Here is a 17885-nt window from a genome sequence, read left to right as displayed (position 1 = left end):
CATGCAAAATGAGCTCACGATGTTGCTAAAGTGCATTCAGCTACGCTCTCTTCAGGGTGTTTGCTTACAGGCTGAAGTCAAAAGTGGCCTCCTTTAAATCTGGTCGGTTCGTCAAAGACCATCAAAAAAGATAACGCCACACACTGCAGGATGCTAATTGAAAGAGCCTCCTGCAGACTATGGCGTGTGTCTTTTCCTCACCTGTGTCTTTGGTCCGGGCTTTCTTGGAGGGTTTGCTGGGCTCTCCTGTGCCCACTGCATTGCTTGCCAACACTCTGAACTCGTACTCCACCCAGGGGTTGAGCTCAATTACTGTAGCAGTGAGATGTGAGCCCCCCACCACCTCTGGCACTGGAACAAAGCAAAACACACACATACTGTGAGACGAAGCCCCCCGTGAGCCTGCGAAGCCCCCCCGCTCACACACACAAAACAAGACGCACAGCGGCGCTTTCTTCAGCTCACTGAGATAACAGAATCCAGAGGTAAGACACAAAAAAACAAGCTTATCGACAGGTGCTGTGAAAGCAGAGATAAAAATAACAGCCTACAGTTCAAATTATACTGTACAATCTAGAGTAAAGGGGTCACGAGATGTATTGCAGCTTATTTATGATATATTGTGTTATATTGTATTACACAGATGGTGTTTTTGTTTGATCAGAGTGTACAATAACAAAATAAAATGTATAAATTTGATTTTGTCAATCTTTCCGTCAGTCATGCCATCAATTTATCTATTTGACAGTCTATCAGTCTGTCTGTCCATCCATTCTTTATCCATCCATCCATCCATCCATCCATCCATCCATCCATCCATCGTTTATCCCTCCTTCTTTACCTCCATCCATCTATCTCTGTGTCATTCAACTTATCCAATCGTTCATCCATCCACCCGTTCATCCATCCACCTGTTCATCCATCCACCCGTTCATTCATTCATCCATCTGGCAGTCCATCCATCCATCCATCCATCTGACAGTCCATCTATCTGTCCATCCATTCATCCCTCCATCTGTCCATTGCTTATGCCTAACTCAATCAATCAATCAATCAATCAATCAATCAATCAATCAATCAATCAATCAATCAATCAATCAATCAATCAATCAATCAATCAATCAATCAACCAACCAACCAATCAATCAATCAATCAATCAATCATCCATATATTTTTTACAATCCATCCATCCATCCATCCATCCATCCATTGTTTATCCTTCTCTCCCTCCCTCCATCCATCTCTTCATGAATCAATCTTTCCTCTCATTCATCCATCCATCCATCCATCCATGTAGTCTGTAAAGATTTAAAAATAACGCAATAGGAAAATGATGATGGTCATGATGATGATTATATTGATTAATTTTCACACCTTTAAAACTCAGCAATGTTATTGTACTTCTGTGATGCTATAAGACATTCTCTGGAGCTTGGCAGCCCAAGGATACCCTTCACTATCATTGTTCAACATTTTACTATATAAAAATCTCCTTTCAGATGGCTGCTTCAAAATACAAACTGCCGTTCCCCAATACCAGCTTATTCCCATTGCCAATTTAGCAAGACATAAAAAAATAAAATAAAAATAAAAACAAGCAAATAAAGCACAAGATGAAAATCTCAGTGTTATATTATGAGAGGCAAAAAACACAGGGACAGAAAAAAAGGAAAGTATGCAGCAAATGTTTTGATCAGTAAAAGCTGGTTAGAAGCCCCACCTGTGCTAACAGCTTGCCAGCCGAGGGAGAAAGGGGTTCTAGCCTGGATGGTGTAGGCAGTAATTGGACTGTGATTATCAGGACCAGGCCTCCAGGAGAGAGTGGCAGTGGTATCTGTGATTTCTTCCACATGGATGCTGGTAGGGGGGCCGGGGGGACCTGAGACACAAGACAGCCATGCAAACCAGAAACATACACACACACACACACAAGAACACACACACATGCTGTCACGCTTGTAGGCTGCATATAAACTGCCGCTTAAAGCACATCGGTGCAGCTGGTTAAGTTCGAGCTACACGTTTTCACTGACTTAAAAGCTCTAATTAGATTATGTCCCATTTTTTATGGCTACGTTTTGCAGCAAAAACCAGCACATCTTTCCTCCATTTGGTAAATATTTACAATGCTTCAAGGGCTTGTTAAACAGTCAGCGAGAGAGGTAGTTTTCATGATAGATATTTATTATTCAGGGATGCACACAAGTGGTGCAGAGATGTGCATGTGATACTAAAATAAGAAATGCGCTGGGTACTGTAAGGTAGTTCAGATGAATTTGCCCGTTCGTGTGCTGACTGACAGTTGTTAATATACTAGCAGCGTTTTTTTTAGATGCCCATCTGAACTGAAAGCATAAATCTAGGCTAAAGGCTGTACAAACAAGAAACTGTGAATGTAGCATATATATATATATATATATATATATATATATATATATATATATATATATATATATATATATATATATATATATATATACAGGCCACTTAATTAGGTACACCTGTCCATCTACTTGTTAACGCAAATATATAATCGGTCAATCACATGGCAGCAACTCAATGCATTTAGGCATGTAGACAATCTCCTGCAGGTCAAATTGAGCATCAGAATGGGGAAGAAAGCTGATTTAAGTCACTTTGAATGTGGCATGTTGGTGCCAGAAGGGCTGGTCTGAGTATTTCAGAAACTGCTAATTTACCTGGATTTTCACGCACAACTCTAGGGTTTATAGAGAATGGTCTGAAAAAGAGAAAATATCCAGGGAGCTCGGAGGAGAATGGTCCGACTGTTTTGAGCTGACAGAAAGGCAACAGTAAATCAAATAAGCACTCGTTACAACCGAGAATGCAGAAGAGCATCTCTGAACGCACAACATGTCCAACCTTGAGGCAGATGTGCTACAGCAGCAGAAGACCATCAAATTTGGCTGGATGTGCCGCTGACAAATCTGCAGCAACTGCGTGATGCTATCATGTCAATATAGACCAAAATCTCTAAGGAATATTTCTAGTACCTATGCCACAAACTATTTAGGCAGTTCTGAAGGCAAAAAGGGTTCCAACCTGGTACTATTAAGGTGTTTCTTATAAAGTTGTCGGTGAGAATACATGGTGATAATAGTGTTATTTTTACGTGAAATAGAAACAATTCTACTTTTATTTCATATTAGCTTTATTTAAAATATTGTAATTTTATTTTAAAAAATAATAAACCAAAGTCAATTTCAAAGTACAAAGCTATAATGTATATATGTCCATGTGTTGTAGCTTTTACAGTAGGATTACCTCTGACAATCAGGTCAGTTGCGATGGAGCTGCTGTCCACCTTGGTCTGCACTGCACACGTGTATTTCCCAGCATGCCTCAGCTGAATGTTGCGGATCATGATGTCACCTGCTGAGTGTTGCTAAAAAAAAGAGAGATCAAAGACACGGTAAGAGGCAGAGGAAGGAGATTCCGTTTTTGTTTAATTGTATTTATATATTTGACATTTTGTTGGTTAAAAACTGCATGTATTATTGCTGTTAAAACGAATGTGCTAATATATGTTATTTGAGATACATTTCACAGTCTTAATGTTCAACTGATTGATGTGCAATTTGATTACACTTTCTTTTTCTTTTTTTTTGTTTTCTTTTTTCTTTTTTGCAGCTGCCAGAGAACATGCAATTTTCTTAATAAAATGGTCACTGCTTAATCCTAATAGGAGTAATGTCAACACAGGCTCATTGGAAATACATGTCTCAACCTACATTTAAAAAAAAAAGAAAGTAAAATACATTGCTCCGGGTACGTTTTAATGCACGTTTCAGATGGCAAATCCAGTAGAGGGTGCATGGGCTGCATTTACACTGATCTTGATTGCAAATTCCAGTTTTGTTACCGTCTCCAAATTTGTTCATGATTCGCTTACATCTTCTTTAAAAAAGTGACTCGTATTCAATGTCTACATTTACACACAATGACCTGGAATAAAAAAAAGTGGTCGCTGACTAATAAGAGTGCTCTTTTCTCCATTCCTGTATTTAGGCCCAATTCTAATTCTACCCCTTAGCCCTTTCATTTACCCGCACATTCACATGAAGGGGTAAATGTGCTCTTCAGCTTGAAGGCGTAGGGCTAAGGGAAAGGGCTAGATACCCCATCAAACTGAGATTTTTTAGGACTACACTCGAAACCAAGGGGTACGAAAATTTTCCATAATATACCAGCAACAACGGCAGCATACCTGCACACGGAAGGAGATCCACAAATTAGTATTTTTTGTCATTATTACGTATTTTTACAACAAACAAGCACATGTTTTAATACACTCATAACCACCTTCCTGTTTTACTGTCATGTTAAAAAAATAATATAAATAAATAAAGTAATTCGCAAAAATAAAAACCGCTAAATTTTGCTATCTATAATCCATATTAACAACTCCTGCATAGTAGTCCCACAACACACTTTCACATCTGTCACTCGATGGCACTCGAATACTCCAAGTCTAGTGGCTGGGAATGAGTTTTTTATAGTGTCTGCTATAATGTTAATGTTGTTTTTGTGTGTTTACATAGATGAATATGGCCACGGTGTAAATGCACAGTACAGTTACAAGTTTATTGTCACATTAGATTGTTATGATAACATGATATTGTTGCCTTCAGTGATTTCCTAAAGATAAACACCAAAAAAATAATGCAACTGGAATAACCACAGCAGTCGTAATCGTCGATCTCAAATGAAGAGATCGCAATGACATATGATGATGTGTTCAGGTGCTGTAATTCGGTCACGTTTCTTAGAGGTAGAATTGTGATTGAACATTAACCTGTCCATGTGGTGTGATTTATGCAGTTTTACCAAACTAACCATTTGGTCAAATAGAGTATGCAATAGTTTTATAATAGTTTATATTTTTTTACACAGTTTTTTTACACAGTTCTCGCGCTCACTCTCGTTAACATGCTTAAATGCATTAACTTGTGCTACATCAAAATAAAAAAAGTTTTTTTTTGTTCTTGTACATGAGATTTAAGGTTCGGGACTCTGTTCCAAAAAGAAAGAGTCTGAGTTTACTTAATTCAATTCTGTTTTTAATATTGTGTGACTCGCATTGACAGGTGAAAATCTGATATACCTGCTTACACTGCAGACACGCAGGTACATATCCGATTCATATAGGATTCATTTCCACATATGAACAAGCCCTGAATCTGATCTGAGTAAATCTGAATACATGTGACTTTTTTTTTCCTGCTTACATGTTGGAAATCAGAGTTGAGTCACTTTATCCATCTAACCGGCAATATTTGTCTGTGACATTCAAGGAGGTGGAGGTACCAAAGTTGAGCACTGGGGGTGGAAAATGTTAAGTAGGATTACAAGTTGACTGGGAGGTTAAGGGTGGAGAGTGCAGTTTCATACAAATAATGGTAGTTTTTTAATAGAAATTATTAAACGGCAGGGTGTTGGGAGATGGGTGTGAAATACAGGAGACTGTCTGGAAAAACGGGTGTTGACAGGTAAGTGAACCATGCAGTGTAAATGCAGCCATAGGGGCCGATCACAGCGAACATGGATTTATGGATTTATGTTCCCAAAACGAGAGGCGCACCACACTGCCTTTTTTGTTGACAAGAAATGATGTCGCTATAGGCAATGACTGAATCAGCTGTGTATTGTGCGAGACTGTTGCTGTTTATATAAATATAATTTTAATATTTTATGAAATTGTAACATTCAAGATTTGTGAAGTCATACAGCTCCGGATAACTCAAAACAGCAACCACAAGTCTGTCCTCCATCTTCAAAAGTCTCCGTAGTTGTCTTGACAAGACAAACACTGCAGGCGCCTCAACGGAAACCCCACCTCTGCTTTCAGTTGACTGGAAAATGAAAAAGACATGAGTGACGTATCGTGCTTTTTTCACTTTTAAGAGTTGATTTTTTCAATTGCAAGCGCACCGCGCACAAGGGCTAAAAATGCAAGTTGCAGCAGGCAGGTTAAAATGTGAGGCGCGCATAAGCAGCGCGCAATACCTTAGCAGCCGTTATCATTTAAAAAAAGGCACCTCTCAACGCAAAAAAATGCCTTCGGTGTGATCAGCCCCTTACGGTATATTTTCACAAAAATGTCCTCTAGTGGATTTGTCTAAAACATGCATTGAAACATCCCCGGTGCAGCTTATTTGAAGTTCTGCAAAAATGTAGTCTGGGTGGCACGGTGGCTCAGTGGTTAGCACTGTTGCCTTGAAGTAAGAAGGTTGCTGGTTCAAGTCCTGGTTGGGCCCGTTGGCATATTTATGTGGACTCTGCATGCTCCCCCCATGTTGGAGTGGGTTTCCTCTGGGTGCTCCGGTTTGCCCCTCAGTTCAAAGACATGCGGTATAGGTAAATTGAATAAATTTGGCCGTAGTGTATGAGTGTGTGTGTGTGTGTGTGTGTGTGTGTGTGTGTGTGTGTGTGTGAATAAGCGTGTATGGGTGTTGCGGCTGGAAGGGCGTCCACTATGTAATACATATGCAGGAATAGTTGGCGGTTCATTCCGCTGTGGCAACCTCTGAAATAGAGGGAGGAAAATGAATGACTGAATGAAAAACATCTGACCAATGTATATGTCTAATGAGCCTAGGTTTCTATTATAATTTTTAACAATATTCAAGAGATTTCATCTATAGTGCTCTCTGTCTAGTCAGAATAAGATACAAAGTGTACCAGAATTTATGGCAAATCAAAAATCTGAATGTTTGGACTATTTTGATAGCTGTCTTTGTGAATAATTTACTTGATTTAAGCAAAGGTCAGATGTAGAATTAATCACTTGAATAACAGATCTTCCCTATATAGGGCATATACTTTCCCTGCACTCCTCACTCAAAGTGCCGCTATTAGGACACATCACTCATATTAAATCATAGTAATCATATTAAATAATATAAGCGTGGCAGTTTTTTGCACTTAAAATAGAGCAATTCCATCTTGAGCGCTTGTTTCTTTGGTGATGGGGCGCCTACGGATGACATGATGAACTAGACGAAGAGAAAAGCGATCAGCCCTTCAACCCCCCAAAGATGGAAAGGGGAAAAAAAAAATATCATGAACTTTTAATGAAAAGAAAAGGAACGCATGTGACTGTACAAGTGCTGTAATTCATATCACTGAGTGGGAAGCTTAATTATACTCTAGATTAATACAGAACGGGCTGTCAGTGTCTGCACACATAATGGGAAAATCTCTTATCATAAATTCACAAACTCAAAACTGTGGAATTTAATGAAAGAATTAATGTGATTTTTTCCCCCTCCTTGATAATTCAGTTGAAAGCACTCAATATGAATACCTAAAGTACAATATGTTAACAATTATTGTTTATATACAGTTGTAGTCAGAATTATTAGCCCCCTTTTGATTTTTTTAAATATTTCCCAAATGATTTTTAACGGAGCAAGGAAATTTTCACAGCATGTCTGATAATATTTTTTCTTCTGGAGAAAGTCTTATTTGTTTTATTTCGGCTAGAATAAAAGCAGTTATTAATTTTTTTAAAACCATTTTTGGGACAAACTTATTAGCCCCTTTAAGCTAATTTTTTTCGATAGTCTACAGAACAAACCATCGTTATACAATAACTTGCCTAATTACCCTAACCTGCCTAGTTCACCTTATTAACCTAGTTAAGCCTTTAAATGTTATTTTAAGCTGTATAGAAGTGTCTTGAAAAATATCTAGTAAAATATTATTTACTGTTATCATGTCAAAGATAAAATAAATGCGTTTTTAGAAATAAGTTTTTAAAACTATTATGCTTAGAAATGTGCTGAAACAATCTTCCCTCCATTAATCAGAAATTGGTGAAAAGAATAAACAGGGGCTCTAATAATTCAGGGGGGCTAATAATTCTGACTTCAATTGTACATTAGCATTTGGGTCGAAGACGAGGGAGTGTGAAGTACCAGAACTATATAAGTGTGAAATGTGTGAAGTGTGAAGCATTTATACCTTTTTCTCCCGAACATTAGAATTTTTCCTTCATGACTACTATTGCTTACAGAATACACACACTAAACCAACATTATTATTATTATTATAACAATTAAATACCACAATAATGTAAAATAATACTAATGCAATTTTGTTTTATTCTTTATCCGTTTGTTAAGTGTGACGTCATGCGAAGTGGCTTCCGGGCCAAACGCTATATCAAACTATATGTGGAGACTCATAAAATAGTAATAATAAACATTTACAAAGTGATATAATACTTCTGAAAATTGTGATCGCAATATATATATACAGTATCCATGCCTAAAATCAGATGGCCAGAAAATGATTCATTGTTTAGAAATTGTCAAAATGTTGGTGTCTGTGTTGCAGCAAGTCTAGAGACTGTTGTGTACAGTAAGATTTGATATAAAATTCACTTTAATCTGTGGTATGCCTAAAAGTGGTCATAAACTAATATTTTCTAAATTCAAAGGAGTAACGGCTGCGACCTGGAAACAGTATTTAATACGTAACCGATTCGTCACGACTTAACAAGCGAATATATTTAAAGCAGCTTTAAACATGGAGCTCATGGTTTTTTCTTGTTTAATATGTGAAGTTTATTTATAAACTAATTTTGAGAGGAGCACGTGCTTATGATTGACCACAGCTGGTCACGCATTAGCTAACGTATGATTCACCAATCGGATGGTTCCTAACTCACTACAATTAACCACAGTTGATTACTTTAGTATATCTTCACCTTGAAGAATCCCCCTTCCACCCTTGGGGGGCTAATAATTCAGGAGGGCTAATAATTCTGACATCATCTGTATATAAATTTAAAACTATTCATTTTATCATGCCCTTATACTGCCACTGAATGAGATATTTGTAGTTATTTTGTTCTTACTCCGCCAACTTTTTCGAAGTATCCTCCATGGCTGCCGAAGTGAATGAGCTGCTCGTTGAAGAACCAGGTAAACTTCAGCTCCAGCGAGGGGTCGTATGACACCTGACATGGAAGAATGATGCTTTCGCCGACCGTCACGTCCAGTGTGTTTGGAGCTGTGGTAATGATCGTTGGCTCTGAAAAACAAATTTCACAACCTTTTTTAATACACGTACTGGAATTTGTTCAGTGAAAGTGTTTCTATAGTTTATGCGCATCTTTTTTTACCGAATAAAGTTTGTCCGATTCAGTTATGCACATATGTTTTTTTATGCACATTTTTGAAAATTGATGCGCATCTTGGTGTTTTCTTATGCACACTTCCAAAATGCGCATAAAAATAGGTGGTTGGAAACGTATAGCTACTGTTACTCTTTATTGAGATTTATTGGTGTTTTTTTGTTTATTCAAGCTTTCGATTTGTGTTAAGGAAACTGTGGGAAACAAACAAATTTGAATGTTGAACTTTAAATTTGAACAAAGTGATCGTATTGACATTTTTAGTAGTTTGAAATTATTTATTAAGTTGGTCTTGTAAAATACAGTAAAATATTGGGATTTATTTTCTCAATTGACCAAAAACACTTTTTTTTGTGAAAATGTTCAACATGAAAAGTTGTTGAAGAATATATCATACCGTAAAAACATTCCTGATTCACAATCTATGGGATCTATTTCTCAATCAATCTATTTTATCATTTAAAATTTGATAGTCAGGAGGTCAGATTAAATTTTTATATTCATTTAATATCAACACTTTTATTCAGCAAACATGTCCTTAACTAACCAAAAGTGACAGGAAAATTTTTTTATAGTGGTATTTATTATTTATATTTTTAATAGTCATTCAAAATTGAAAAGAGTGGCACGGTGGCTCAGTGATTAGCACTTTTGCCTCACAGCAAAAAGGTCAATGATTCAAGCCCCAGCTGGCTCGCTGTGTTCGCGTGGGTTTCCTCCGGGTGCTCTGGTTTTCCCTAAAAACATGGACTATAGGTGAATTGAATAAACTAAATTGGCCTTAGTGTAGGCCTATGTGTGAATATGAGAGTGTAAAACGTGCTGGATAAGCTTGGGGTTCATTCCGCTCTGACGACCCCTGATAAATAATGGGACAAAGCTGAAGGACAATGAATGAATGAATGAAAAATCCTGAAACAAAGTTTGGTTTTGGAAAAACATTAAACAGCTATATTGATTTCAATGCGAATAATAATCAACATGAAAAATCAATCAATCAATCAATCAATCAATCAATCAATCAATCAATCAATGCAATTTATATATATATATATATATATATATATATATATATATATATATATATATATATATATATATATATAAATTATTATAGAGCATGTGTTTAAGTCAGACAGTTCAGAGCTCCATGACAGACTGCGGACAGCTTATAGGCCAACATTTCTGAAACTGGACGGAGAGGTGAATAACCTGTGAACGGACCCTGAGCTCCACCATGTGTCACTGTCTGATCTCTGCTAAGCCCCTAAAGTCCCATCTGCTCTTCCAGAATGTACTCCTCCGAAAAAACAGATAACACACCACCAGCATCCCCGGTGCCCAGCTCACTTTCTTTCCAACTTTCAGTTCCATTCAGGTGCCAATTCGCTGGGGAAAACGGCAAGCACGCCTGTTTTTCCACAGCCAAAGAGTGGCATAAATCACTATCCCGCCTCATGAGGGCGCTGTGTGTTTTCTGCCGAAGTGTCCATCGGGCTGAATTAAGCACGGTGATGTCCCAGACGAGAGCAAATTTATGCAGAAAGCACTAGCTCCAATTTATGTGCGAGGATTCGATTCTGGAATTACAGGTCTGCGACACATGAAACAACCTTTCCCATCTCTACTGATATCAAACTGGAAAGGCAAAGCTAACAGGTGCATCGCTATGGGTTTTGTGAAAAGCACAATGAGGGGCCGTCAGATGAGGCTCGCTTCTTTTATTGTTTGGATGAGATCCCTCTCCGACTGTCTGTCAGCTTTGCACAATGGGATGACAATACGGCACTGCCTGGTATTCTACTGTCAGCTCTTAGGCTGGCAATTTAATTCAGAATTCAACAGCGGCGCCTTGAAGCCCACAAGAGCGAATGTTACCCGCTCGGCTCCTGTAGGAACGCCACTTGTTGGAGGATCGCTTGAATAATGTGGCTCTTTTTCTATACCAGCACTTTCATCTGTGTAACATTCTCATGTTATTGTTTGCCGTCTCTCGTAGTAGACGAATAATCCCACGGCTCCCTTTGTTCTACAGTGAGAAAGTGGCTTGGGGTCTTCAAACAAGGCAGATTCAGACAGAACTTACAAGAAAATGTAACCATTGTATTTGTGAATTAGTGGGTAATTCATATGATGTTATTTGTATGACTTAGGGTTAACCTTTGAAAAGATCCTGCCCTAAAGATCGGCCTCTAAAGAAAATGCCACAATGAGATTGTATGCGATCTTATATATATATATATACACACACCGGTCACTTTATTAGGTACACCTTACTAGAACCGTGTTGGACCCTATTTTGCCTTTAAACTGCCTTAATTCTTTGAGGCATAAATTCAACAAGGTACTGGAAATATAGATTTTGGTCCACATTGACATGATAGCATCACACAGATGCTACGAAATCATCGACTACACATCCATGATGCAAATATCTCAATCCACCACATCCCAAAGGTGCTCAGTGGATTAAATCTGGTGACTGTGGAGGCCATTTGAGTACAGTGAGCTCATTGTCATGTTCAAGAAACCAGTCTGAGATGTTGCTTTATGACATGGCACATTATCCTGCTGGAAGTAGCCATCTGAAGATGGGTACACTGTGGTCATAAAGGGATGAACATGGCCAGCAACAATACTTAGGTAGGCTGTGGTGTTGACACGATGCTCAATTGGTATTAATAAGCCTAATTTAATCAACTTGGAAAATTGCATTTTGTACAAAATGCTAATAAGTTACACTTGTGTTGTTCATGGTCAAAAATAATCTATTTCTTATTGTGCTATATTATCAGGAATTTCAGACTGAATCTTTTTGTTAACTTGTTTCAAAAAAGCTTAAACAATATGTATTTGACCAAACTAAAAAGGCCAAAAAGTAAAACAAAACAAAACAAACAAACAAACAAACAAACAAACAAACAAACAAACAAACAACCTGTTAAATTCAAAATCTAGTTATAATATTGCAAAACAAGCAATTTTACAAGGTTTGCTATTTTTGACAGCGAGCACAACAAGTGCCCTATAGGGTTTCAACATAACACAAGGGTTAAAAAAGCATCAGACTAAGCCAAACAATTTAAAAAAACCACTGTAAGCCAAGAAGATGCTAATAATACCTTCAATTGTACACCTAATGAATTAAAAGCACCTGAACAAGGGTGTAGAGGGAACTGCTGCTGTGTTCATCCACAAATTTGCACTTCAGGCCAGAGCCAGAACCCTGAACGGTGGAGGAAAATCTCTGAAGTGAAACCTGAGAATTCATTCAAGACAAAGCTGACGCCGCTGTCTTCCTGTCGAGGTTGTAGAAGTGGAGAAAACGCCTCTTATTACCCTGCTTCATCATCATTTGTGACAGATTGCATAGATAACCTCATTTAAAAGACTTGCCGCCCTCCAGCTCTCGTTGGCATAAACTGACTGATATCCATCCCGCATAATACCCTGTTACTGTTACTGTCTGTCATTAAAGCTGACAAAAAACAGCCTATACATTAGCTGAAGAGCCTTGAAAACCACCGTCAATGACCTCAAAAGTGGGTTTGCACTCTTGAAATTATGCAGCGTCATACATAGTGATTTTTACAGTTATACAATAATGATGACAATAAGGGATGAATGATAACATATAGTTTGCGAAAGGCATCATTCTGTGATGAATAACTACAGTATGAATAAATTAATGTACAACAATAGCACGTCTGAGATACAGTTTTTAACTGACTTCAAATTCCATGTTTGTCATTAAATGTGGTTTCATCAGAATGAGGAAGAAATTTAAGAAATGTATCTACTTTAGCTGATTTTCATTCATTCATTTTCTTTTCGGATTAGTCCCTTTATTAATTTAGGGTCACCACAGCGAAATGTATCCAGCATATGTTTTTAAGCATCGGATGCCCAGCTGCAACCCATCTCTGGGAATCACCCATACATTCTAATTCAAACACACACACTACGGACAATTTAGCTTAACCAATTCACCTGTACCACATGTCTTTGTACTCCATACAGCAATGCTAACTGACCCAGCCGAGGCTCAAACCAGTGATCTTCTTGCTGTGAGGTGGGAGCGCTACCCACTGTGACACTGCGTCACCTTAGCTGATTTTATTTGATTTAATTTTTTTTACATTACAACATTTGGGATTTCTATATTGTCACAAAGCTTAAGCAGGTGGAATGAACTCTAAAATGATGGCTGACATGTCAAAAAACAATTTATTTAATAATCAAACTGTGAGTGTTGTGAAATAAAATGTTAAGATATATATAAATATATATATATATATATATATATATATATATATATATATATATATATATATATATATATATATATATATACATATATATATTAGAATTTAATTATGGATTTTGATCCTGTTTACAATGAAAGAAATTTACTGACAGGCTTTTACACCAAATTCACTTCATAACATCAGTGGAGTGTTGGAAAGATATAGGGCCCTATCATATATACAGTACTCCCGGCACAATAAGGCGCAAGACGTGTATAGCATGATTTGTTGCTATTTTCAGACCAGTGCAACCCTAATTTTCCTGTTTTGTGCCACTTTGTTTAAATAGTAAATCCATTTGTGCTACTTTGTGGACTCATGGGTGTTTCGGTCTAAAAAAATAGGAGCATTGCTATTTTGAGGATCTAAACTAGACTGCGCAAAAGTCCAGCACAGAGCACGTTAGTTATGCGACTCACTTACACACTATTTAATACACAGAGGATGAGCAGCAATATATAAATATCTTTATAAATGAAAAAAAATTAAGGATTAAAATATTACATTTTTAAAAAATTTTCGACATAAATATAAAAACCACTGTCATCATCAATCATGTCAACTTAGTTTTGTATAATGTTATTAGTATCATTAGTATTATTTATTATATGCATATTTATTTTGTTTTAATAAAAACAAGCTTAGATTTGTTCACCTGATGGGCTTAGGACCATATTGGGCGTAAGAATAGATATGTGTTTGGATATAACTCAGTTTTTTGACCTCACTTCGTTATTATTGATCATTAATTTGTTTGCTGTAAATTAAAAATAAATTTACAAATAGTTTTATAACAAATATTATTGCTTAACAAACTAAATTAAATATGTAGAATAATGGATGTCTTTAGTGAAGTGCGTACAACACTGTTTCCTTATCCATGAAAGTAAAGAAAAAGAGAAAGTAAAGAGGCCCAATGGAGGAGGTTCGCTCTTTATCCTCGTGCTGCAGATGGTCTGTTTAACTGTTTTTGCGCTATTGAAGCGTTCAGTTTTTCCACTTACAAAATCTGTGTTGTAATTAGCAAATGTGCCATGGCGTGATGCAACCGACTCTTAAAGGGAATAGGAAATGAGACTCTAACTGGTTTAATGTGCGTTATGCTCACACCAATAACTCATTAAGAGAATAAGCACAACCTTGTTAGACCATGCGCTGTGGTGCAAACTGTATTTTTCCATCCTTAAAATAGCAAAAGTGGATTCGGACATATCCTTAATGCTCTTGTGCCAAGCGCTTTAGACTTTGCGCAAGGATCGTTAAAATAGAGCCCGTGGTTTCAAATAACAGAATCAAGTTGGTAAATCATACTGTTGTATAGTATTCTATTAAGTGATAAATGTTATGCTGTCAAAAGTGACTTATTTACTTTAAAAAGTGAGTAAACTCACTGTAGCTTGGAACTGTTGACTTATTATTTTTTATTATGCACATATCATTCACTTAATCATTTAAAAGTAGAGGTCCACAATTTCTTTTTAAAGTAATGTCAACTAATCGCTTTTACAGTGTGTCATTTAGCATTGCATTACAAATATACTATATTCTTTATAAAAATACCTGTAAAGGCTTAATAGCACATTTGTTTGATTAGTTTAAGTAAGAGATAATGTACATTCAGCTGGTTGTTTTCTCAGAATAAAGCCTGACAGGCTTGTCAGCAGGCCAATGCAAAGCAGATTCACATATTAATGAAACCGCTATTACATTATGTGTGATTTAGTGCTAATTTTATCAACGAGACAGGCTTGAAGCAAACAGAAACTTGACAGATCTGCTACGCCTGTAATGTGACTGAATGCACACACTCTGACCCGCTCATCTAATGATTAATCAGCGCAAAGCAGCAGATTATAACAACATTTAATGTTGGTTAGTTTTTATCTTTTTTATTTTAGTCTTGTCTTTTTTATCACTTTTACTGGACTGCCAATTCAGTAGATTTGCAAAAGAATCCGCTTTAAAAAATTTTAGTCACAATTTTTTTTGGTAATGAAACTAACCCAAATGTGCTTTTGGTTAAAAAAAAAAGAACAAAAATGCTCCTTTTCGTTCATTATTTTCCTTCCCGTCAAAAACCGCCAACTATTCCAGCATATGTTTTACGCAATGGATGCCCATCCAGCCGCAACCCAGTAAAACACCCATACATTCTCACATTCACACAAGCCCTCATACACTATGGCCAATTTAGTTAATCCAATTCACCTATAGGACATGTCTTTGGACTGTGGGGAAAACCGGAGCACCCGGAGGAAACCCACGCCAACACAGGGAATTCATGCAAACTCCACACAGAAATGCCAACTTGCCCAGCCAGGACTCAAACCAGTGACCTTCTTGCTGTAAGGCGATAGTGCTAACCACTGAGCCACCATGCCACCCAAAGATGCTTTGGTTAGTTTGCCCATATAGTGAGAAGAAACTAAAAAACACTACTAATCATTGACCGAGCCTATTGAAATGAACTGTGGAAGTATCCTAGAGCCAGACTTTGTGTAACTCTTCAGACTGTAATATTTCTACTTGAATATTGCAGTCTCATACGGGTCAAGTGCTCTGGGAGATTCACAATGATCTGGCACAAAAGCAATTGAGCAGAGCCAAGGCACGGATCGGCGCGACAGGCCCCTGCTGAGGCTCATGTCAAGAAATCAGACTCAAACAAGGTCAGACTATTAGCAACTAACACCTATAACCTTGTCATTCATTCTGAGTAAGATTTTACAGTCACTCGTTTTAGCAAAAAATAAATAAAAAATTCAACAAAAACTTGTCCTGAGAGAGAAGCGGGTGGGTTTCTGAGATAGAAACCAGAGACATTTTATTGGATAGTGATCAAAATACCATCGACACCTTATTTGTTTTTGTGTGTGAAATCAACATGGTCGATCCATTTTTGTTTTGTTTTGGGTTTTGTGTACTATCCTTGTGATTATTTATTACGAGAATGTTTGAAAAGAAAACTGAGCCTAATCATTTTTAATTAAGCAAAAATATTTATAAGTCTAAATCACAATAAATATTGTATGGACAAAACAAATAGTCTATATATAGTTTCATATTAGGCTATATAATTTATTTTGTGGTGTCGCAAAATACATTGTTTACAGTAATACTTTTTCATAATCTATATAAGTGCAATACAGCAGACCATTACGGGGATATATCGGGTAAAATAAGTATAGAAGACGTCATGACTTTTCTTGGAAAATATAATTTTAAAGGTGCTGTTGACATGAAACTGACCCAGATTTTGGTAAAACCCCAAACAATCCAAACAACAAAGCAAAAAAGAAAACACTGAAATATTAGTCATGTGTAATAAAAAAAAATAAAAAATAAAAAAAAAGAACCATGGAGAAAATACTGACCAACTGAAAATTCTTTGTATAAAATACTTTTTGGTAATCACAGCTTCAAGACACCTTTTGTATGAAGAATAGCACGCACTCAAAAAAATCTTAAAATGATCTTTAGTTTTTATTTTCAATAGGACTCAGGTCAGGTGATTGGCCGGGCCATTCCATTCTTTTCTGAAAATGATTGAGAGTTTCTTTGGCGATGTTTGGGATAACTGTTTTGCTCAAATGTCTACCATGGTTTTCTCTTAATCTTTTTGTTAATGAAGATGTTAGACTGAAGATGATGATATAAATTTACACTGGAGAGGGACAAAGTTGCTGTATAACTCATGTGAGTTTTCAGCTGCTTACTGGACTTTCCATCTCCTTTTCTTTATGTGTTCAATACGTTCTCCCTGTGTAATTTCATTTTATTACACATAGGTTAATTTTTAAATGAATTTGTTTTGTTTATTTTTGAAAAACAAACTTATTTTCTTAAATTTAAGAAATTATACATTTATAATTATACTTATTTTCTTAAATTTCTTAGTATTTTCTTCTTTCTGAGAAAATACTTCTTTTACCCACATATATAGATTTTGTCATTGACTGCAAAAGTAAAATACACAAAAAATATGTAAAATTCATAATAAAGAAAATTGCATTTACACTGAACTTTCATAACTGGAGCATATATATATATATATATATATATATATATATATATATATATATATATATATATATATATATATATATATATATATATTATCTGGGATCAAAATAGGTTCTGCTCTTAACTTATAATAATAATAAAATAATAAATAAATAATATATAATAAAATAAAATAAAAAAACACTCCTGATATAAACTAAATAAAAACTAAATCATTTGCTTCAAAATATTTAGAAAACAAGGTCATTTCGCTGTGTTGTTGGTAAACAGATAAAACAGCTAAAAGTAAATATTTTCTGTGAGTTTTACGACAGGAGGAATAACAGAGCCTGACCGACTGTCCATTTTTAAATGAGTTTACTTTTGAACTGGATAGGAACCCAATTTGTGT

General features: G+C 36.3%; 1 protein-coding gene across 9 annotated transcripts in view; it reads right to left on the bottom strand.

The window, feature by feature from the left end:
- Positions 1-17885, bottom strand: part of cntn4 (contactin 4) — a 445220-nt gene that overhangs the window by 20693 nt on the left and 406642 nt on the right. For all 9 annotated transcript variants that reach the window (XM_009302657.4, XM_073953300.1, XM_068221777.2 and 6 more), the window contains 4 exon segments: positions 8886-9061; positions 3287-3407; positions 1722-1880; positions 202-351 (listed from right to left, as the gene is read on the bottom strand). In XM_009302657.4, coding sequence (XP_009300932.1) covers positions 202-351; positions 1722-1880; positions 3287-3407; positions 8886-9061 — 606 coding nt within the window.

The sequence above is a fragment of the Danio rerio genome, chromosome 6 (assembly GCF_049306965.1).
Source record: "Danio rerio strain Tuebingen ecotype United States chromosome 6, GRCz12tu, whole genome shotgun sequence".
Lineage (NCBI taxonomy): Eukaryota > Metazoa > Chordata > Actinopteri > Cypriniformes > Danionidae > Danio > Danio rerio.
The sequence above is the reverse complement of the archived record's forward strand: the minus strand, read 5'-3'. Positions and strand labels throughout refer to the sequence as shown.